This window comes from Indicator indicator, chromosome 4, assembly GCF_027791375.1.
Source record: "Indicator indicator isolate 239-I01 chromosome 4, UM_Iind_1.1, whole genome shotgun sequence".
Classification (NCBI taxonomy): Eukaryota; Metazoa; Chordata; class Aves; order Piciformes; family Indicatoridae; genus Indicator; species Indicator indicator.
Genome location: NC_072013.1, coordinates 46777854 through 46800139, shown reverse-complemented (window position 1 = coordinate 46800139; position 22286 = coordinate 46777854). Strand labels below are relative to the sequence as shown.

The window sequence follows — 22286 nt, the reverse complement described above, 5'->3', positions numbered from 1 at the left end:
TAGCAACTCTGTCCTTTTCTGAATAAATATTTTCTTGTTTTGTTTGATAGAGGCATGCCCCAAATTGAGTTTCTTTCCTGGGGACTGTTTGAATGTGTCTGCCACCCTACTTATATATGATCATGTTGCAGGTGGCATTTACTCACACTTTAATATGAATGCATCCAACTGCAAGTTTTGTGAGACCTGGCATTTCAGTATTTTCTCCTGGAGGCTCATTGTGAGGTGATTTCTGGCACCACAGAAAAGAAGGCAGAAAATTACTGCCTTCTAACACTGAGTGAGGAAAACAATCCATCCCCAGAAAAGTCTCTGCTTTCCTGTGCTCTGCTTAACCTGCCTGTTTCCCTGTTCCCCTGTGGCTGGAAAGGTTTTCCTCCTGCATGTTGTGGGGTTGGGAACTCTCAAGCCCTGATGCATGCCAGCTAAGGCAGTGCTCATGAGCTGGACACATCTCTAATTTGGGCTGGCCAGTCCTGCTGTAGGGACACTGTAGGCATCTCCATCCACCTCTATGTGCCTCTGGATGTGACTCCTCTCATGCCTCTGCCTGATACAGGAGAGAGTCCAATAGAGAGCTACCAGGATGATTAAGGGACTGGAGCACTGCCCTATGAGGAGAGGCTGAGAGCCCTGGGGCTTTTTAGTCTGAAGAAGAGAAGAATGAGAGGGGATTTACTAAATGTTTATAACTATCTGAGGGCTGAGTGTCAAGAGGGAGGGGACAGGCTGTTCTCCATAGCACCCTGTGATAGGACAAGGGGGAATGGATAGAAACTACAGCACAGGAGGTTCCACCTCAACATGAAGAGGAACTTCTGCACTGTGAGGGTTGCAGAGCACTGGAATGGGATGCTCAGAGAGGTTGTGGAGTCTCCTTCTCTGGAGACCCATCTGGATGTGTTCCTGTGCGACCTCTGTTAGATTCTATGGTCCTGCTCCGGCAGGGGGGTTGGACTTGATGATCTTCAGAGGTCCTTTCCAACCCCTAACATCCTGTGATCCTGTGATCCTCAGGTGATGTACACAAAATCAAAGGAAGATGGGTAGCCTGGGGAAGTCTCTACTTCTGGTGCACGCCTGGACAATTTTGAGGGGATGTGTGGCTCCCCAGGTAACAGGCTGGGAGTCCCACACTTTCTCCTTCTGCCTCCCATTTTCTTTTTGTGCATTCTGTACCCCAGTTGTTGTTTAACTGCTGTTGTGACACCGTTTGTGGCTGCATAGTCCTACCTTACCCAGGCTTTGTGGGATACACTGCAGCGTATAGCACCACTCAGGAGCAGAGGCAGTTAATGCTGATGTGGACTTGGCAGAGGATTTTCAGTGGCTCACCAATGCCAGCAGCCTTTTGCTAACTTTCTTCCTTGGGTCTGACTGCAAGTATTTCATATGCATTTGGATGAAGTTCACTGTCCTGCAGAAGAAAGGCAGACCTGATGATCTAATGGTCCCTTTGGCTTTCTGTGAAGATGCTATAAATGACCTGAATGGAGTCAGTGTATCTGGCAGCACAGAGTGCTGCGTGAAGTTAAAAGATGATGTGTATGTTACTGTTAAAATAAATAGTGAAAAAAAAAAGGGTTCTACTGAATGCTTTGGAAACAGTATGTCATCATCACTGAGGCTGAGGCTGTGCACATGCTGAAACTATATGAAGCCATGATCTTACTACTGTTTTCTAGTTTTTCCTTCCCTCTTGTGCTTGCTGCAGTTGCTTGGCTCTGCTTTCAGATTGCACTGCAAGATCTTACAGGCTTTTCTCATCCTGGGTAGCACTTTGCACAGCGGGCAACCTGATGTTGATGCTGGCCTCTGGCTGCTGCAGCAGCAAAGCAGGTGATGAAGGACTGGCTTGCGCAGCTCCTTTGCCCGAGTTGCAGGTTGTGTCAGTGCATTCAGTCAGGGCCATGAACAGCATTCAGTGCAGGGAGACTTCACGCCACTGACTTCAGCTCTGTGAGCTGGTGTCAGGGACATGTCTGTCCCAGAAAAGGTGCAGGTTAGTGAGTAGTGCCTCACACCTCCTGTACAGCAAACACTCAAAATGTGCTGAGGACTATACCTGGGCACAGATGATTCATGCTAGCTGTAGAGTGAGAAGCAAGCTTGGTTGGTAGTTCCTTACTGCTGTCTGTGCTGTTTGGAGACCTCAGGGTGTATCTGGCACTCGAGGCAGGGGCCAAGATGTGAATACAGTGCCTCAGTCTGCATTTTGCCAGGAAGGCAAACCCAAAGGCCCATGTCTGCACTAGTGAGCTATGCCTCAGGCCTTTCTCTGGCATGGTGGCTATTCAGCTGTCTAAGTTTTCAAACCCCTTTCTCTCCAAAAAGTGGAAACTGTCTGTTGCAAATGGTCTCTTGTTGCTTCAATCTGACCTGGACTGGGAACTATTTTGGAAGGTGCTAAGAAGGCCATGAGCCCTGCAGCATTCTAATGTTACAGGCAATCAAGTCCAAGTGCCTGGAAATATCCCTAACAATGTTTCATTTCCTAGGAAAGATGTGTGTTAACTGACCTGGCCCTTGAGAAGGTAAAATGGGTAAGGAGACAGAGATAGGAAAAACAGATAGTTTGCCCAAACCTTGTTTAGGTATCAGTGGCAGGTCTGGGAATGGGACATCCCCCTATGGCATGCCCTAGTGTGAATGCTCAGTGGGACTTCAGCTTGGGAGACATATGTGAGGACATTCTTCTGTTCTGCTGTGATCTGGAGTTGTTTGAGCTTTTTTCCACCAGAGAGAGCTTCCAACCCCTCTATGTGCCCATCCATCCTCTGATCCTTTCCACCCCAGGCTGCCCAGGATGAGGACAAGAGTCCTGTTCCTCTCTCCCTGCTTCCAGTTTCAAGGGGTGGGTAAGCATAAGGCAGTCTGGGTGCTCAGCCTTGCATAGTTGCTGAGTGCTTCCAAGTTCTGAGCATAGCTTTGTTTCATGTCGTTGTTAAGTCTGCCAGGGGCATAGTGCATCATGGCACCTATCAGTTCCCCTTGCTGGGCAGTTCTGCCTGCTGCTTTGGAAGCCCCTGTCCCCTCTGCAATGAGAGGTGATCAAGGGCTGCTCAGTGTGTACAGGTAGCTCCCCAGAAGCCCACCCTAGAATGGTGATACCAGACTTGACTCAGCCACTTGTTTTGTTCTCCAGAAGCAGTGCTGGATGGAAAGGCTCAGGGCTCGACCTGCCCCACAGGTGGCTCATGCCTGAAGCCAACCTCTTTGCCCAAAGTGTTAGTGATAGCACATGCAGCAGGACAAACACAGCTGGGAGCCACCACTGTCTTGAGCAGCGTCCCTCCACGCTGTAAACATGCTGTGCTCCTTAAAGCTTCCAGGATACACTCTGAATTCTTTGTGAGGCAGTGAAAACCACATGGTGTTCAAGCCATGCAAAAGTCAACTAAAGGCTTTAAGTAGAATCAGACGTGCTCAGAACTGAGTCCAATGCAGCAAAGCTCCCACAGCTTTTTTACCACTGCTGATACTCTTGGGGGCCCCATTCTCTGTGAGGTCCCACTTGCTGGGCTTTCATCAGGAAATAGTTGTGGTCCTTCTCTACCCTCCATTGCTACCTATATGTTGCTATTCCCAGATGCTCACTTCCCATTCTGGAGGTCCTCTCTGCCTCTATCTCTGCCCCTATTCTCTTCTAGGAGTTTATGGAAGGAAGGGACATTCCCTCTGCTTCCGCCTCTGAGGGAATCCCTGCCTGGTTGGTCCCCTCTGCACATGCTGGGCTGTCCTCCCTTGAGGACCATCACCCGTGCTAGCATCTCCCATCACCTAGAGCTAGCATCTCCCATCACCTAGAGCTAGCAACTCGAGTCTGGAGCTGGCAGTAATGCCAAGTGACTCTGTTAAAGAGATGTTTGTGCTGAACCCAGCAAAGGTTTCGCGCCTTCAAGAGTGATCTTGTCTGCTCAGTCTTGGGCCTCTGTTTTAGCCTCATGCCTTTCTTTCTACAGCCTCTGGCTTGCTGTTGGCATTGAGAGTGGCTGGCAGCATGCTCTCTCCAGTGCATGTGAGAGATGTAGATAAAACTTGAACGTTAATCCCATGAAGAACTAGGACTGTTATTTAAGGCTACAAGGGATTCTCTAGAAATGGTAGTTACTTTGCCTACAAGAAACAATGTCTGATTATGTAAGTTGAGGTGAGAAAGGACAAAGGCTTTGCTTTTGCACAGGCTGGCTGAATGAGACGTGCAAGGTGTGCTTCAGCTGTGCCAAGGGAAGAATGAGGTCTGTAACAGTTCAAGCAAAGATACTTATGCTGCTGCTGCTTGGAGTGGAGTTTCTGAGCAGACCTTAATTACCTAAAGACCTGTTCTAGCTCAGTGGTTTTCTCTCTTTGCTGATCTGGACATACTAAAAAAGTTTAAGGCCTTTCATGGGCTCTTATGCAGTAAGTAAAGTTTGCTTTCCTTGGATACTTTCTGGGGATGCCTTAAAGAAGCACCCTATAGATCTCTTTGGGTTGACAGACAAAAAGCTGAAAATCAGTGTTTCAGCCCAGCCAGAGCAGATGTGAATGGATGCAAGAATTTGGCTTCTGTTTGTAGAAAGTCACACCTAGGAATTTTAAGTGCTTTCTCCTTATAGAAAGCTACCCAAGTTAATAAAATGTTGATCCTGAAGGGCTGGCTAACGCTTTACAAATGATGTGGTTTCTCAGACCACTTCCCCTTCCCATGTGGAGCAACTGAATCTCTACAGGCAGCTTCATTCATGAGCACCAGAACAATCCTTGGCACACCTGCTACCCATTGTCTTTGGCTCTCCTAAAACGTGAGCCCCACAGCTTGAGCTCTGGCACTTTTTGGACCCTCTCATGTTGTGTAGATGCTGGTTCGGAGCAGGATCATCTTCTGACCCTTCCTGTGTTCGTGTTAAAGTCAATGCAGAAGAGAAATGTGCATGTTTCCATGGTTCCTGTAAATTCTGTCAGCAGCTCTGATTACCTTGTCAAGTGCTGGAAATAAACCATATTCCCCATTTCATTTCCAGAGGCTTTCCAGAGCTTTCAGGCTGCCTGGTTATAACTTTTTATCTTTTGATGACTGTGCTCACCCATCTACCTAGGTATGCAAAAATTACTTAATTCCCAAAACCTTCCCTCCATGCTGAGTAAATAGTCTTGGAAAGCGACCTGCAGCTTGTTATTCTTTCTCAATACAAACATGTAAATATGAGATATGACCCGAGGAAGAGGGATTAGCTGCCTGCTTGGGCATTGCAAAGCGCCTCTTGGAGGCACAGCACTTTCTCCAGTAGCTATATAAGTTGGCAGTGTGTGCTGCTGGAGCAAGTGCAGAGGAGGGCAACGAAGCTGGTGAAGGACCTGGAGAATAAATCTTATGAGGAGCGACTGAGGGAGCTGGGGCTGTTCAGTTTGGAAAAGAGGAGGCTGAGGGGAGACCTTGTTGCTCTCTACAGCTACCTGAAAGGATGTTGTAGAGAGGCTGGTGCTGGTCTTTTCTCACACGTAATTAGTGATAGAACGAGAGGGAATGGCCTCAAGCTACAACTGGGTAGATTTAGACTGGGCATTAGGAAAAAAAATTTTCACATCAAGAGTGGTCAGGCATTGGAATGTGCTGCCCAGGGAGGTGGTTGAGTCCCCAACCCTGGGTGTGTTTAAAGGTGGTTTGGATGTGATGCTTAGGGATATGGTTTAGGGGTGAACCTTGTAGAGTAGGGTTATTGGTTGGACTTGGTGATCGTGAGAGTCTTTTCCAACCTGAATGTTTCTGTGATTCTGTGATATGGGGTGGCATGAGGAGGATGTCATTTATGTAAAGGCTGCCAAAAGGTTGCTGTGGCAAAGTGCTGCAATTAACAACCATGGAAATTATTTGAGCATTCTGTGGTTAGCAATAGCACCGTGCAGGTCAGGTAGACACAAATTCCACAGCACCAGAGAGTCCCAAGCCCGAGGGGCCACTGTGCCAAAGGCAAATAACAGATGTGGAACAGGGGTACTCACCAAGGGAGAGCAAGGCAGAGAGCAGCTGATGCTGTCCCTCCCAGGATAGGTTTGAGCAATGAACAGCAACAGGCAGTAGCAGTTAGGTGGAGAATGAAGTTTTGTCTTCAGCTGAAGCAGCTCAGGACATTTGCGGAGGCGGGATGCTACGACCAAAGCTGGAATCAGGCCTGATTTGCACCCCAGTACCATGGAGTGCCATGAGATCTTTAATGATCACAGACTGCTGGCCTTCAATTGCTCTCAGGAGGAAAATTGTTCCTCTGAGTGCTGTGCCAGGAACCCAACATAACACCAGTTCAAAAAGGAGATACTCCCTGAGGGATGGCTCACACTGCAGCATTCACATAGTCCTTGGGGGTTTCTTTTCCAAGCACTTAAACAACTCAGCCCTTGTCCCATTGGTTTTGATCTCAGCTGCTGGTCCATCTGGAAGGAAATATCAGATGCTGCAGGAAATAATTTTACGGGTGACTCAGAAGTACTGGCTGCAGAGAGACCTCGGCTTCCCCTTCTCCTAACCATGCTGCTTTGTCTCTCTGCTTAGGCCAAATGCCTGCGGCAGGCAGTGTTGCCCAGGATGGACCACAGCTCCCGGCACAAACCACTGCATCAAACGTGAGTATGACAGTCTCAGCCTATGCAGGTCTTGTGGTGCACCCCTAAAATGTGCTCAAGTGACCCTGCACATGTCCCCTGCACTGTGCCAGGGCAGGAGACAGACTGTGGGGTGCCTAGAGGCAGCACTGCAGCCTCCTCCTGGGGCTGCGGGGCTGCAGGTCTGCAGGTCAGCTCCCTCTGCCTGCTGGCAAAGTCTGAGCACAATGAATAAATACAGCTTTACTTTACTACTGTTCTTAGTGGCCACCCCAAGCAGGGTCTTCTTGGGGCAGGGCATTGCAACAGCATATTTATGCCAGCTCTCATCATCCTGCTTGGAGCAAAAGGCAGGTCTGTGAAAGTTCCAGCAGGTGTGAATCAGCAGGTTGGGGCTGTGCTCACGTGGGTGAGCATTGCTGATGCTGAAGGGGAAATCATGGCTGCCAATTATCCAAGTGCTATTAAGGAAAGCAATTAATGGAGTTGGCACTGTGGCTGGGACAGGTGGGGCTTGGAGTGTGGTGCAGCATGTGGCATGTATAAAACAGCGGGGGGCTGCAGGGCACTGCTGCAGTGTGGAAACTGGCCAGGGCTCTCCTGCCTGCCCACGGAAGGGTTAACAAGGGCCCTGCTCCTTCAGAGGGCCCTGCCACAGCCCTGTGGGCTGAGATCATTTTGGGCATCAGCACTGGAAGGGAAGGGGTTTGGACAGGCACCAGTGCAATGAATGCCAGAGGCAGCTGCAATGTCATCTCCATCCGCAATAGGTTTGCAACCACAGCCACGATTCTTGTTCCTAAGCAGTGGATTTACACCACCCAGCCACCCATGGGCCTTCCCCAGGGGACTGCCTGCCCCAGGCACCTGCCTGCTCCCAGCGAGGCGAGAGGCTGCCTGCAGGCAGCGCTCAGGCATTCTGGACAGGAACATCCTGCCCAAAATAGCCAGGAGCATCTGCCTTCACTCAAGTGGCAGCAGCTGCCCAGATGTTTAGCAGGGAAAGAGGCTCAGCTTTGTTTGCCTCGGGATCTCGCTGCGCCTTGGCTGCGCTGGGATAATTGCATTAGCAATCAGTGTTTGGGAGCAAGGGGCCAAAGGCTGACTCACCTCCCTTCTCCCCCTCTCCCCTGCAGACAGAAGCCAAACGGTAGAGAGCGTCCTGTGCTGCCAGACAGTGTCTCTAAACAGAGCGTAGGGCCAGCCATGGCAGCATCTTTCTCTCATTAGGGATTTTCGTAGGAGCAGTAGATCTGGGCTTGCAGCCACACAGGCTGTCTAGTGACTGCTCAGGTGCTGGGCCCTGCTTCCCAAGGATTCATTAAAACCACCCTGTAAACATAGGCTGGCCTGACAGTGTCTCCCCTGAAACTGGATGGTAAATCTCACTCAGGATTTAGGTGGAGACTGGTGATGTGTAAACATCATTTTGATCCCACCTCCCTCACTGGGCTTTTCTGCTGGAGTTGAAGCTGCTGGAGACGTTCAGCCGAGCTAAACGTTTTTAGAGCTGCCAAGGCAAGTTGGACAGCCCATCCCAGTAATGTTGTTTAATGTCTGATCCCCTAGTCTTTGATGTGGGGCATATCAGGGAAGTTAGCAGGGTAGAAATGCAGCCAGAGGGAGTCTCTTAGTGTGATGAACCAGGGAAGACATTGGCATTCCAATCTTGGGCAGAACTTTGTTTTTAATGAATTTGTCCCTGGGTACAGGAGAGAGGATAGGCCAGATTGTTGTCACAATCCATTTCCTATCACCTACTAAGCATGGTGATTTCTTCCTTCTCCGCCCATGCTTTTCCAGGGATTTTCCTCTTGCAGCTCCAGGGACTTTCCTCTTGCAGCATCTCTCTGTTTAGCTGAACGCAAGTCATGGGCAGGTGTCTCTAGCGTTTTGGTTTGTTCCAGATTTGAGCACCAAAGTATAATGAATTTTTAGAGTCTGTGACTGGGAAGATGAAAAAGAGAAATCCCTCACCTCAGGACACAGATGTTTCCTTGGAAAGTGGAAGTGAGCTAAGGGAGTTTAGGAGCGTGATCTTGCCCACTTGCAATTGGCTTGGTTTCTACCCACATGCTGCCAGGTCATCACAGCAGACTGTATAGGGCATCCTGTGGGGCTCCCAGGGTTTTCACAGAGGAGGGGACATTAGGAGTCACAATCTACACCTGAACTTGGGCCCAAGGAGTTCATCCAATATCCTGTCTGCTTAATGTCATCCTGGGGTGAGACTCAGGCCTTTTTGTCCTGGACTTGATAGTGCAGAAACCTGTCCACACAAGCTGTCCAGAAGCCCCGTTGCACAGCCCATATTCTGGGGGCTGCAGGGGCTATAGTGTGCACTTATTGTAACTTAGCTGACGCCTGGTAGCTCATCATTCTTTCCCCTCTGCTTAAGAGCAAGGGAATCCTTTTGCTCAGCCTCCTGATATTAGTTCATCAACCTTCATTTTCATCAGCATTACTCACTATGGTTCTTTGCTGCTTCCCAAGATAGCAACCTGGGCTGGCAATGCAGGGTGAGCCTTTTTCTGACATGGATATTTCAAAGTTGAAAATAAACATTTTTAATTAGCATGTTGGGAAGGACTAAATAAATCCACACACTTTCTAATCTTGTATAGGTGTTTTTTTCCAGTTAAGATACTGGATGAAGGCAGAGGGTTCCAGCCTCAGTTGCTGGCTCTGCAGTGGTTTCACAGGGTGTCTTCAGACAGTCACATTAGCACCTGGGGCTTTTCCACCTCTGCAGGAGATGACGTTCACATGCTCTCTCCTTTTTTATGTCTTTCTTCTGTATAGTGACTCTAGGGGGGGGTTGAGCCCAGCCTGTTTTTCACTGAAGTTCTGTTTGCCCTCTCTGTTACTGCACTGCCTATCTGTCAGCCTGCACAGCTCTTTCCCTTGTGTTCAATTGTCCCTGCCTTCTGAGTGTGCTAACACTGGAGTTTTGAGCCCAGACTGTTTTTCATTGAAGTTCTGTTTTCCCTCTCTGTTCCTGCATTGCTGTTGATCTCCCTGCCTGTCAGCCTGCACAGATCTCTCCCTTGTGTTCAATTGTCCCTGCCTTCTGAGTGTGCTAACAGCTTTAATTTAGAACTGAGGTTACATAACTGCTCTGCATCAGCAAGCAAATTTTTCCATGAGAAAGTGAACTAAATCACCCCAGTGGTATGAGTCCTTTGGCATTTTCCCAGTTTTCCTGTGGACACCTATCTGGATGGACAGGTTCCCCCACATTTAACTGGGGCTGAGAAGGAGCTGCTTACAGTGAAGATCTACACCACTTTCCTAGACCTAGAACATGTGTAGAACAGCAGGGACACAGTAACTGAATGTCACATTGCAATGTCATTGCTCAGTCCTGGGCTGAGTGTTCCTGTGAAGTGATGGGAGGCTGGACTCAGTGGCCTTAACCTCTCACAGTCCTGCCTGCCTGGCCTAGGTAGGTGGTCAGATATGCTGCAGTCATCCCTTCAGGATGACCTTGCAGAGAGGACTTAATTCATGCACTGAAGACTAGTCAGTACCAAACTTGATCTGTGAGAGCTAGATGCAAACCAGCATTGCTACTAATGATGCCTCAGCAGTCTTGTAAATCTCATCCTTTTTTTAAGAGTTTTCAGATAACTGTTTTGGCTTTCCTTAAAGCCCCAGCTCCTGAAGCAGGTGATGAAATGAGACTATAGTGAGAAGAAATGACTGGCAGTGATCTTAACAGAAATTGTTTATAGCCCCCACATCTGAGGAGAGACATCTCAGAGTAACCCCTGGACTCAGAAACCAGAAAACAAAGAGAAAAAGTACATATAATTTTATATATATATTTATATTTATATTTAAGTGTATATATATATATATATATATATATATATTTAAATTGTAATTTTTTTACCATCTTGTTTCTTCTTCCAGTTTTATGGGTTTGGGTGCCTGACTGGTAATTTCACACTCTTGGCACTGGCAGTACTTCCACTGAACCATCTGCTCTCCCTACTTTGCATAGCTGGACTGAGTGAAAACTTTTTAAACCTCTTTTAAGTTCTTCCTGAGTCTGCAAAGGCAACTGGGAAGGGATTCATCGTAGGCCCGAAATAGTCCAACTAGGGCAGCTCCCCACCCACCTTGCATGAAGGCACCAGAAGATTAATCTTGTTCCCTTCTTCCTCTTCCCTATATGAGCTGCTTTAGGTATTTTTTTAGAGTGCCTTCTCAGTTTTCACCACTTTGCTACTGAAGTGCCACAGTCTAATGTGACTATGAACATTGTTAGTGGGAAAGGCTGTGAGAACTGCTGTGATCCCAGGTCCTGGTGTCACAGCTCTGCAGTATTTCAGCACATGAAGTGGTTGTTTACAATGGCAGGCTTCCTGGTCTGGTGCTATTTGTTAAAACAGGCATTTATTGGGAGATAACAGTAGGGACTGGCAGCCTGTTTAAATCACAGCTGAGTTTTGTATTATAAATTAGAACTTTTGGAGTGCCAGAGTTCCCAGAGGTGGTTAGTTCCTGCCTGACTAGGACCTTGTCTCTGTTCCAGAGTCTGCAGTGGTGGCTGATTTATATTACTGGGGAATTGCTTGAAAACCTTTGGCTTTAACCTGTACAGCCCTGCCTGACTTGAGTACATCTTTTCATTGATATTGCCCTCTCTTTCTGAGTGCTAACATGGCAATAAAGGTCAAATGAAACATTTCAGCCAACATATATGTGATCTAGTTAGAAAAAGCTGATGGCAGTCCAGTTTTGGGGTGAGGGGAGGATAATGGGGGCTACACTGCTGTGAGAGGACCTCAGAGTCAGCGCTAGGACTTCCCTTACTTGGTGACAGTGGGATGATGTGTGGATGGCACACAAGGCTACAGCTCTCTCTTCGTTTATTACTCAGAAGTAGTGTTTCTCATAGGTGTGCTTGGATCTCACTGGGATGGAGAGCAGATCCAGAGAGGGAGGGATGCCCTTGTAAAAGCCCAGCAGCTGTGTGTGAAGGTGGTGGGATGTCAGATGCTCCTGTAGCCTCCCTGGCACAGTTCTGGGGAGGAAGCCCTCAGCAGAAGTAGTGGCTGCATGTTTCAACCCATCCACAGGGTTCTCACATGGCTGGAGGTGAATGTCCACCTTGTGTTGCCCAGTGAGGTTTTATTACCCTTCAACCAGCCAGCCCTTTCCTTCTTTGAAGGACAACATTGTTTTCCAGTGCCTTTCCAATCACTCTTGCTCAGAATAGTGAAGCTGGTCCTACCTGAATGAGCGGTGGTGTCCCGGCTGGGCTGTGAACTCAATTTGGCATCTGTTAACCTGGGAAGTGTTAGAGTCTGGGCGTATAAGTAATAGCACTTTCCTACCGAGGTGCAAGCTGAAGCTGATGTGCTCTAATTAGGAAAACACATAGGGCAGAGGGTGATTTGGGCATGGAGTTAATGAACTGTAAGTCCCCATAGCTGCGGAGGAATTTGAGAGCAGTGACTCCAAATTCAGCTGAGGAGGGAGAGCTGAAAAGCTCTGAATGGGACAGGCAGGGGAGGACTGTGCAAATCAGACCCCAGAATGGACTAGAGGTAACGTGCAATCCCTTACTTTGGGACTGAAGCCCTATTCCTGCCCAGAGTGTTCTGGGCAGTGCTAGAGGCCATGTGCACCCTGCAGTCCATGCTGCTCATTTCAGAGCTTTCTGAGATGAGTGTTGAGAAGAGCCCTTCAGAAACTCATGAAGAGATGTGGGAACAGAAGCAAGTCTCTGATGGAGACGACATCACATTCCAGGCCAACATTAGCACCTAGACTTTGAAGGTCACCTGCAATGAAGAGATTAGATCACCCTGGTTGTGCTGCCCCAGCCAGGTGCCACAACAGTGGGGCTAAGCCCTGTGTCCGCTAACTGCTCTTCTGTGTCTCCCCAGCTGTCTGCAACCCACCGTGCCAGAACAAGGGCTCCTGCAGCCGCCCCCAGGTCTGTACCTGTCGCTCGGGCTTCCAGGGCTCCCGGTGCGAAGAAGTTGTTCCCGAGCAGGAGTACCACCCGCTGGGTGCTGCAGCTGCCTTCCGGCCTGCCCAGAGCTCCCTGCGCAGGAGGAGCGGCATGGCAGGGCGAGACGTCTCCCTGCAAGCGGCTCAGGCACCCGTCCCACGGCACGTCCCAGCTGGGTAAGTCAAACCTGCCTCCCGACAGGATGCTCCCAGAAAGGCACAGGCAGCTTAGGTGGGCCATGGCCTCCGCTTCATGAGACCGTGCGCTTGGCCTCCAGGTGGTACCTCCTCCTTGCTCTGTAGGAGCTGACTTAAGGGGTCAGATCCTGCGTTCTCTCCAAGGGACTCTGTTTGCCCCCAGCATTGTGTCATGGTTCCCAGACACAAGCAACACATTAGGCACAAGGCTACTGATGGTCCTGTGGGGAAGGAGGACTGTGAAGCTCAGCAGTTGGCTCCTGTCCAGTTGAATGGCCTTTGTGGTAGCAGCAGAAAGGGTGGAGGATTGGGTCTTCAATGTCTTTCCCAACAGAATGTGTTTAGAGCAATATGTCCAGGTGGTACCCACAAAGAGTACATAGATCCGAGACGTGCTATTAAAGTGCTGGTATGAGCAAAGTAATGATACTCAGAGGTTTCTCCTGGCATCTTCTAGCTGTTATTGAGCCACTTGTTCCATGTTTCTGTGTCATCTTACTGTCCTGTGGGTCATTTTGGTACCCAGGCAGGGGCCTGCAGGTACAGAGGAAAGATGCACCTTTTCTTCTCTGAGCTATTTTGACTTTCTCTGTCAGGATCACTTAGAGCTGCCTGAGGAGAGGGCAGCCTTTGTTTTTCTGTATTCCTGCAGGTTGTTTTTAACATGCCTGCTGCTCCTAAAGTAGCTGTTCCCTTTCTGTCACTTCTAAAGCAGAGGCAGTGTATGAGCTGAAGACATTTCTGGACACTTAGTCTCAGGCATCTACAGTTTTGGAGGGGCTCAAATGACTTATGAGAAATTGGCTGAGTAGTTCACTGAAGCCAGCCTATCTTGGTGCCCAGATGAAAGGCTATTTGATGGGAACCAAATTGAGGCAATGCAGAAGTGATGCTGGCAGGGAGAGGTGGCCAAGCCCCTGTCATCATTGCCTCAAGAAAGGCTTGGTGCCCGAACAAGCACGCAGCCCTCGCACGTGCCTGCCATCCTGGTCATTGCTGACGAGCTTCCCCGCGGGGATGACCTCCTCCTACCCCTCCGTGCCACCACTCTGTTTGGAGGGACTAAAGGGGGGGGAGAGCAGTGCCTTTGGAGACACAGCACCTGTTGAAGGCTTTCCCTGTAAGGAACATGACCTCAGGCTCTGCACAGAGGACAGGGGGCTTGCAGGCACTGGCAGAGCATTCCCGTCCAGACAGTCAGACACAGCGTCTAGCAGTCGCTGAGCTGGGATCGCTGAATGCTCAGCTGCCTGCTGTACCTTAAATCCTCTGGCTCTGTCCCAAGGAAATAGGACTCCATTAAGGACCATGCCATGCCTTTCCTCCTTCTCTCCTCATGCAGGCCATAGGACATCACCTTATTCCATGCTTCAGTGAGGGCATTTATCATTCAGCCTTTGCAATGGCTGAAGGTAGGACTGCAGGATATGTCCACCACTGTCTTCTAGAGCTGTACTCAAGGATTTGCAGAGGCTGCTGTGCATGTCTCAGAGAGGGAACTCTCACCGCCCCTCTGGATGCTGTACAGGCTGCTGCCTTTTCTGCGCAGGCAGTCTGGAGCAGCCCTGCTTTGCAGGCAGGTGTGGGGCTTCCTGCACCCTGCACTGAGCTGCATGGAAGCACCTCCCTTCAGTCCCTGGGTGTTTCACTGAGCTGCATTGAAGCACCTCCCTTCAGTCCCTGGGTGTTTCTCTGTACAACTCAGGCACTTAGGATTTGTCCATGGACCGTGTAATATATTGTGTGCAACTGGCATGACCTAAAAGCCTTGCTGGCATTAGCTGGGTGGTTTCCCAAATATTTTTGAGTGTCTCCTTCACCCTGCCAACTTCTAGGCTAGCTGTGGAGCCTGTAAGAATGAATATCTGCAGCTGATGGCACGCTTTTACTGCCACTGCACTTGGCCATGCCCTCCCACAGCTCCCTGAGCACTGATGTTAGACCTCATCTGGCCCAGTTCAATAAACCAGTAAAAAATTAGCACAGCACCATTAAGAATAATTTTCTGCCACTTCAGCTGGCTAAATTGGATTATTGAAAGATGATGCATGACTAGAAGAACTAGACAGAGCTGCAAGCCAAGCATTGGAGGGAAGGAAGTCATGGTGGGCTCTCCTTTTTGGGGAATCCACTTTTTAGGTTGGTTGTTTGTGTCATGAAACCATGCTCTCAGACTTGTCTGAACTTGGAGCCTGCTTCTTGCACTTACATCATCTATTTTTGTGCGAGCACTGAAGGCCTCTGCATCAAGCTTTTGCCTAACAGTTGGGCTGTAACAGCAAAAGACAGAAGCATATTGGCCTTCCCAGAGCTTAGGTAGATCTTACTCATGTTTGCAAATATGAATATTGGTTCTTAGGCAGTGTAAACTCGGGGTTATCTTCACTGGAGTTCAGTTCACTGTCAAGTCTGAGAGGAAGAGCTGGGATTTTTCCAGTCCTTGATCTCCTCCTGGATAAGAATGGGTAGTGCCGGTGGGACACTGACTCTTTCTAGTCAGTCCCATAGCAGCTGGCTCGCTTGTCTGATGTGTCAATAAAGGAAGAGGTAGAGGAAGTTCTTGAGTGGCTCAGTGGGTGGAGGACACTGGTGTTTCCATGCTGGTGGCTGTGAGAAGATTGTGAGATCCAGGACAAACAACCAGCCCCCAACCTTGCTGAACAGTTTCATTGCTAACAGAGGAGTTGTGTGAGAGTTAGAGCTTACAGACTTCTAAACCTTCTCTTGCTGTGCCAGGACAGAATATCACAGAATCACAGAATTGTCAGGGTTGGAAGGGACCTCAAGGATCATCTAGTTCCAACCCCCCTGCCATGGGCAGGGACACCTCACACTACATCAGGTTGCCCAGAGCTACATCCAGCCTGGCGTTAAAAACCTCCAGGGATGGGGCTTCTACCACCTCTCTGGGCAACCTGTTCCAGTGTCTCACCACCCTCATGGTGAAGAATTTCTTCCTCTAGCTTGGATCCCTTCCCCCTAGTCCTATCAATCCCTGACATCCTAAAAAGTCTCTCCCCAGCTTTCTTGTAGCCCCCTTCAAATACTGGAAGGCCACAATAAGGTCTCCTCAGAGCCTTCTCTTCTCCAGACTGAACAGCCCCAACTCCCTCAGCCTGTCCTCACAGGAGAGGTGCTCCAGCCCTCTGATCATCCTCGTGGCCCTTCTCTGGACACATTCCAGCAATCCTCACATGACTGAATTTGCTTTCTCCTTTTGTTTACTTGAGCACATACTGAGTTTATTTGTGTTTGTATGGAAGTAGCAGTCAGAAGGTCTGAAGTCATGCACTAGAACAGTGCTGTATAAACATGCAACAAAACGCATGAATCCTCCCCAGAGACCTGATCTCTAGGCAGAGATGGGATTGCTTTTGGTTTCAATGTGTTCTGAATTGAGTCTTTGCATGGAGTTAGGGGAGCAGCCTCCTGGATTGTACAGGACCTGCCTGGTCCAAAATATTCCTGACTTGCCTGAGTGGAGGGTCTGCTTTAAAATGATTTCTTATCTTCAGCCAATTGAACTTGATCCTTTTTAATGACTGCCCCTTCACTGTGGAGAGTAGCCTGGTCTGGAGGTAGAAAATTTTGTGGCGCCTGGAGGAGCTTCTAAAGCCATGGTGAAGAGCATGACCAAACAGCTGCGTCATTTCATGCTCCTTTTTCTGCTACACATGCTCAGGCACTCCAGAGCTCACACTCAGAAGCAATGATGCCATCTGTGGCTTCCCTCCAGCAGAGCCCAGGAAGCACAGCTGTGACAATTACTGTCAGTCTTCTGCACTCAACCTTGGTAGGAAGTGACAGCTCCTGGGAAGATGTGGACATGGGCATCAGCCTGAAGGTTGTGCTGAGCGCAAGTGTCAGTGCTGCAGTGTTACAGGTAGCCGTAAGTGCCTCTGTTTGGAGATGTACAAAGGAAGAATCACTGCATCCTTGGCTTGCCTATGTGGTGCACATTATCTTTTCTTCCTGGGACTAAAGAACAGCTCAACGCTTGCTCAGGGGAAAACACAGCTAGGAGGAGGGCAGCTCTGGGTTTATTTTGCTGACACCGGAGCTGGTGATGCTCAAGCTTTCATCCCTTAAAATACAGGCTGAGCAATGAGTACCACTTCCCAAGTCCCTTCAGCAGGTCATGACTCAGCGGAGGTTCAGAGTCAGGCATCTGATGGAGCCTGTGGGGACTTGTTAACTGCTGAGGAAGCCAAGAGGCCCCCCTGCTGTGCTGCTTGGAAGGGAGTGCTCTGGAGAGCAAAATCCTGGGGGTGTTAGAGGCCCTCCCAGTGAGAACTAGCTGCAAATCCTCCCTCTTCTTGATCTCAGCCTGAATCCCTGCCCAGAGAAGCAAAGCCCTGACGGATGATTGTGCGGGTGGAGCGGCACCTCAGCCCAGAAGCCCAGCTAAATGGAAACAGCTTTGTTTTCCTAAGGCTGGAGTATCAGATTAATTCCTGTTTATTTAGCAGGGAGTGGAAAGGGCTTGCACTCCTGCCCCTCACTGTCAAGATGGACAGCAAGCTTCCTCTGGACAGCATGCAAGGAGGGTTCTGCTGCTGCCACCTGAGAAGGTCCCTCCTGCAGGAGTGCCAGGCATAAATCTAACCAGCATCTACACAAGGAACCATGCTGCCCAAATGGGATTTGTGTGCAGGATGAGGACTGACTAGGAAGCAAGGCATCCCTCCTCTTTACAGAGAAAGAGGAAATGACTGGGACCTGCAAAGCATTTTCCCAGCAATCCAGGCAAAGGAAAAGGACTCAACTGTGGTATAAGGTGCTGAGACACTGTGCAGACAGCTTAATGCAGCTAAGCTCTTGAGGGCAGGGTGCTTCCTCTGAGAGGGCTCTGTTTAGGCAAGGCAGTTGCTAGGAGTTGCCTGTTTTCAAGATGGAAAAGGAAGAAGGTTGAGTTGTAACATGCCTGCAACGCTTGACTCCTGGTCTCAGAGCCTCTTTTGAGCACCCTGAAAGAGTGCTCCTCCTCCTTGCCTGATGAGAGGAAAGGCTATGTGCAGTCCTTGAGGAGTTGTGGCAAGTGCTCATGGCCTGGGGATATGAGGAGCCTCATGCCATCAGAGAGGCTCTGCCAGAATCTCTGTTTTGTCTCCTGGAAGCAAAGGATGAGACCAGCAGGGAGCAAGCAGAAGGCAGGATCTTGAGTGTGCAGGAGAGGTTGCTGAATGGGGACAGTGTATTTCTCCTCTTTTAAAAATTGGCTGAAACCTTCTCCACTGTTCTGGTGGGAGCCAAATGTCTAGCATGGTCCCTTGCAGAGGAGAGTGGAGCCTGTGGGTGTATGTAAAGCTCTCCACCCTGTGGTGCCCACTCAAAACATGCCATTGAGAACTGTGGCTCGGCAAAATCAGCGTGGTTAGCTTGTTGTCATTGAGAACTAGCAGATAAAACAAAAGCTCACTGCAAGACCACTTGTTTTTTAAAGATCCTGCTGCAAGGACAGATTTGTCTTAATTGCTAAAGCAGGATCTGAGGCCTCCTGTCTTGCCAGCTCTGAGCTTTCCACCTTTATGAGAAAGCCACATATCTACTGAATGCACATTGTGCTGTTCTGTTCACTTATGACTGTCACTCATTTTACATTTATCAAAAATGGGTTATAATTTATCAGCACCTAAATAGCAGAGAAAATAAAAGCTGACCCTAGCTGAAAAGCACCCTCTGTGTAAGTGCATCTCCATGGCATGGGCTGTGGCAGGTTTCCTGCTTTGCTTGGGGTGGGAGATCAGTAGTGTGTGACATTGACTTCCTGGGTTAAATCACTGGTGCCAGCCTTGTCTTCTGCCACTGTGGCATTTTTATGCTTATTACTTGAATAGCGTATTTTCCTAATGCATAAAAAAGCCCTAATTGTAGCTTTTTAAGGTGCTTCCCTTTGGCAATATAGTTTTCACAAGGTGACTGAGCATTTATGAATGTAAAATTGATCCAGAGCCAACTTTCAGTAGGTATCAGAGACCTCATTAAAAATTTGAAACAAAAAAAGCTGGTGCCAGTCCATGTAGGAATACGTGAAAAGAGATTCCACTAAGGGCGGTGAGATCTCCATAATCTCTAGATCCCAGCCCTTCTCTCCTGCTTGACATAGTTGAAAGCCCGTGGCAAGCTGGGTGGGATGCCTAAATTAAAAAACTCAAGCTACCCAAGAGAAGTGTACATGTCATTCTTCTTGTTTAAAAATACTTCTCTTTTTCAGTTCCATAATACAGCTTCTCTAGCCTGGCATCAGACAGAGTTGCTCTAACTTTCTACTGTTTTAATGCTGTTTGCACCATTCTGGTTTAAGTGTTTATGTATTTACTTTCTAGGGGGTTGCACAGGCTTCAGAGCAGCAGGAGGATAGCGAGCTTTCCAGGCTCCTTTTAAACTCCAAATATGGTCTTTACAGTAGGCCTGGTTCTTCTGCACCTTCTTAGTCTCTAGGCTCTGGGAGAAAATGTTCAAATGCACTTTTTTCTAACTGAATGGAAAACACTGCTACTGTCAGCTTAGTCTGTGACTACACTCAAGAGAGCAGGGGCAGGATAAATGCATTGTACATGTGGTAGGTGAGGTAGTACAGCAAATCCAGTGTGTAGCTTATTTTATATACTATAGTTATATCTTTTTTTTGTACTTTATGACAATAAAATTTATGTAGCAGTTGTATAAAAAAGAATCACAGAACATTAGAGGTTGGAAGGGATCTCTAGAGATCATCAAGTGCAACCCCCCCTTGCCAGAGCAGGATCACCTAGGGTAGTGAGCACAGGAATGCATCCAGGTGGGATTTGAAAGCCTCCAGAGAAGGAGACTCCACAACCCCCCTGGGCAGCCTGTTCCAGTGCTCTGTCACCCTCACTGGAAAGAAGTTTCTCCTCATGTTGAGGTAAAACCTTCTATGTTCAAGTTTGTTTCCGTTGTTCCTTTTCTTATTACTGTGCACCACCAAAAAGAGCCTGGCCCCCTCCACTTGACACCCACCCTTCAGATATTTATAGACATTGATCAAATCTCCTCTCAGCCTTCTCTTCTCAAGACTAAACAGCCCCAGGGCTCTCAGTCTCTCTTCATAGGGGACTCAAGTCCCCTAATCATCCTCATGGCTCTTCATTGGATTCTGTCCAGCAGGTCTCTGTCTCTCTTAAACTGAACTCTTGAAAGATGTTAAAAGAGTGCTAAGGCAGCATGACCATGGGCTGGAGGGTTTTCTCCTAATGCCTGAATTAGGATTGTCACCCACCTTGCTTTCAACTCCCTTGTGTATATGGATTATGCTGCAGTTTTTCATACCTGACTGTATGCTGCTTTCCTTGGTTTAAGCTGGTACTTCAGCAAAATCAAAATTGTTCTCTTTGGTTTTGAGTGTTTTCCAAGAGTCACCAAGTGCTGGAAGGACACAAGGGATGAACTGAAGATCAGGTGGTACAACAAGTGTTTGGAAAGGAGATATAGGAGTCTCCATATAAAATCACAGGATCACAGGGTGTTAGGGTTTGGAAGGGTCCTCCCAAGATCATTGAGTCCAAACCCCCTGCCGGAGCAGGACCATGGAATCTAGCACAGGTCACACAGGAACACATCCAGATGGGTCTTGAAAGTCTCCAGAGAAGGAGACTCCACAACCTCTCTGGGCAGCCTGTTCCAGTGCTCTGTGACCCTCACAGTGAAGAAGTTCCTCCTCATGTTGAGGTGGAACCTCCTGTGCTGTAGTTTCTATCCATTACCCCTTGTCCTATTTCAGGGTGCTATGGAGAAGAGCCTATCCCCTCCCTCTTCACACTCAGCCCTCAGATATTTATAGACATTTATCAAATCTCCTCTCAGTCTTCTCTTCTCCAGACTAAAAAGCCCCAGGGCTCTCAGCCTCTCTCATAGGGCAGTGCTCCAGTCCCTCAATCATCCTGGTAGCTCTCTGTTGGACTCTCTTGAGTAGATCCCTGACCCTCCTGAACTGCTCATTATCCTCTCTTTTCTTCAGAAGAATCCTGAGAAATGCTGCTGTGAGTCCTCGGTGCTGGATGGGACTGGTACACAGCTCCATCCCATTTTTGTCTCACTTGCCTGGTCTTCAGGGGCTTGCAGAAACAGAACATATAGGCAGGAGTTAAGAAGTGGTTCAGGCTGGAAAAATACTATCTTTTACAGCTGAAGGGGAAAAAAAATCCTCCATGGGAGGAAGAAATCTGGAATAAGGAAAGGCTGAGATTTTGCAGAGTTAGGAGTGAACATCAAATTAGGCTGCAGAGAGTGTTGTGGTGTGGCTGTATGCTAGAGACCAGTGGTGCTCAGGACTTCAGAGGCCAAAGCCCTGAGTCGCAGGGGTGTTTTTCCTGTATACCCTGGCGTCCTGCACTGAGGCAAGGTACTCTTTATTGCCAGAAAAAATCTTGACAAATTGGAAGGAATTCTGAGCACTACAAAAGGAGGGAGGGAGCTGAGGGGAATGGTTAACAGACCCACATCTGCAAAACTGAGCCAAACACTGGCCTTGGAAGATGGGGAGCATACTTGGAGGCTGAGGCTATCTGGAGGGGGCAGACACGGTGTATTAAGTTGCCTGTAGCCTTGGCAGGGTCACCATGCTAATTTTTCAGCTATGACACTTTCTACAACAGCAAAGTGCCAAACTTCTTCAGGGATGTAATGACAGGTTGGTAATAACACTGGAGCTTTGCCTTCTCCGTCACCTTGGAGCTATGCTGCTGAGGAGCTGGATCCCAGGCACTGCTTAGGCAGATGCAGCCTTTCCACCTGCCCTGGATCCCTTCCCACTGGGGAAACCTGCTCCTCCCTCCCGTTGGTACTTGGTGTGGATACTGAAGGCCATGTGGAAAAGGTGTGAGAGCAGATTCGTGTTCATGGTACCCCTGGAAGCACTTTACCACCAAGCATCATGCATATGTAGGCAGGAGCACTCCTGATCCTCAGCCAGGCTTTAGTCTTCTGGCTAGTGAACAACTAGAGGGATTGGAGCCAGTGCAGAACAGTACAGAATAAAAATCACCAGGATGCTCATTCTCTGCTCCCCAGCAGGGCTGAGACTTTGACAGTGGGCAGCAAATTGCCACATCCTAACAGAGCTCTCATGTCTTGAGTGCTGCAGGTGAGGAAATCCCATGTGTGGCTGGGGATGGACGGATGTGAGGAGACCTAACTACATCAAGCTGATAGATCCAAAGGCCAAGGTATCCTGTTGGGTGTTCAACCATTATTTTAGCTTAAAATGTCTTAGATCCACAGTGCTCCCAGGATGAATAAGAGAGGCCCCAGCATCTCCTGCTGTAGATGAAAAGCCTCCCTGTCTCCAGATGAGAGACTGCACACATCTCCTCTTCACCCCACTTGCATGCCTGGTGTTACAGAGGCCTTGCCTGCCCTCTCCACGTCCCATCTAAAGTAGGGGGCAGGCAGGTGGCTCCCCTCACTCCCCAGGGTGCATGTGGGCATGACGATGAATAGGCTGAAGTGTTTTTTCGGGGCTTTGAAGTTGGCAGCCTTGTGGAGGGGGGTGACTGTTGCTAGTCAACAAGATGGAAAGGAAA

General features: G+C 48.8%; 1 protein-coding gene across 1 annotated transcript in view; it reads left to right on the top strand.

Moving 5' to 3' along the window:
- The window catches only part of LTBP2 (latent transforming growth factor beta binding protein 2), a 78117-nt gene that overhangs the window by 3501 nt on the left and 52330 nt on the right, over positions 1 to 22286 (top strand). Inside the window, exons 4-5 of the mRNA XM_054400709.1 lie at positions 6530 to 6600; positions 12480 to 12723. Coding sequence (XP_054256684.1) covers positions 6530 to 6600; positions 12480 to 12723 — 315 coding nt within the window. The remainder of the gene's footprint in view (positions 1 to 6529; positions 6601 to 12479; positions 12724 to 22286) is intronic.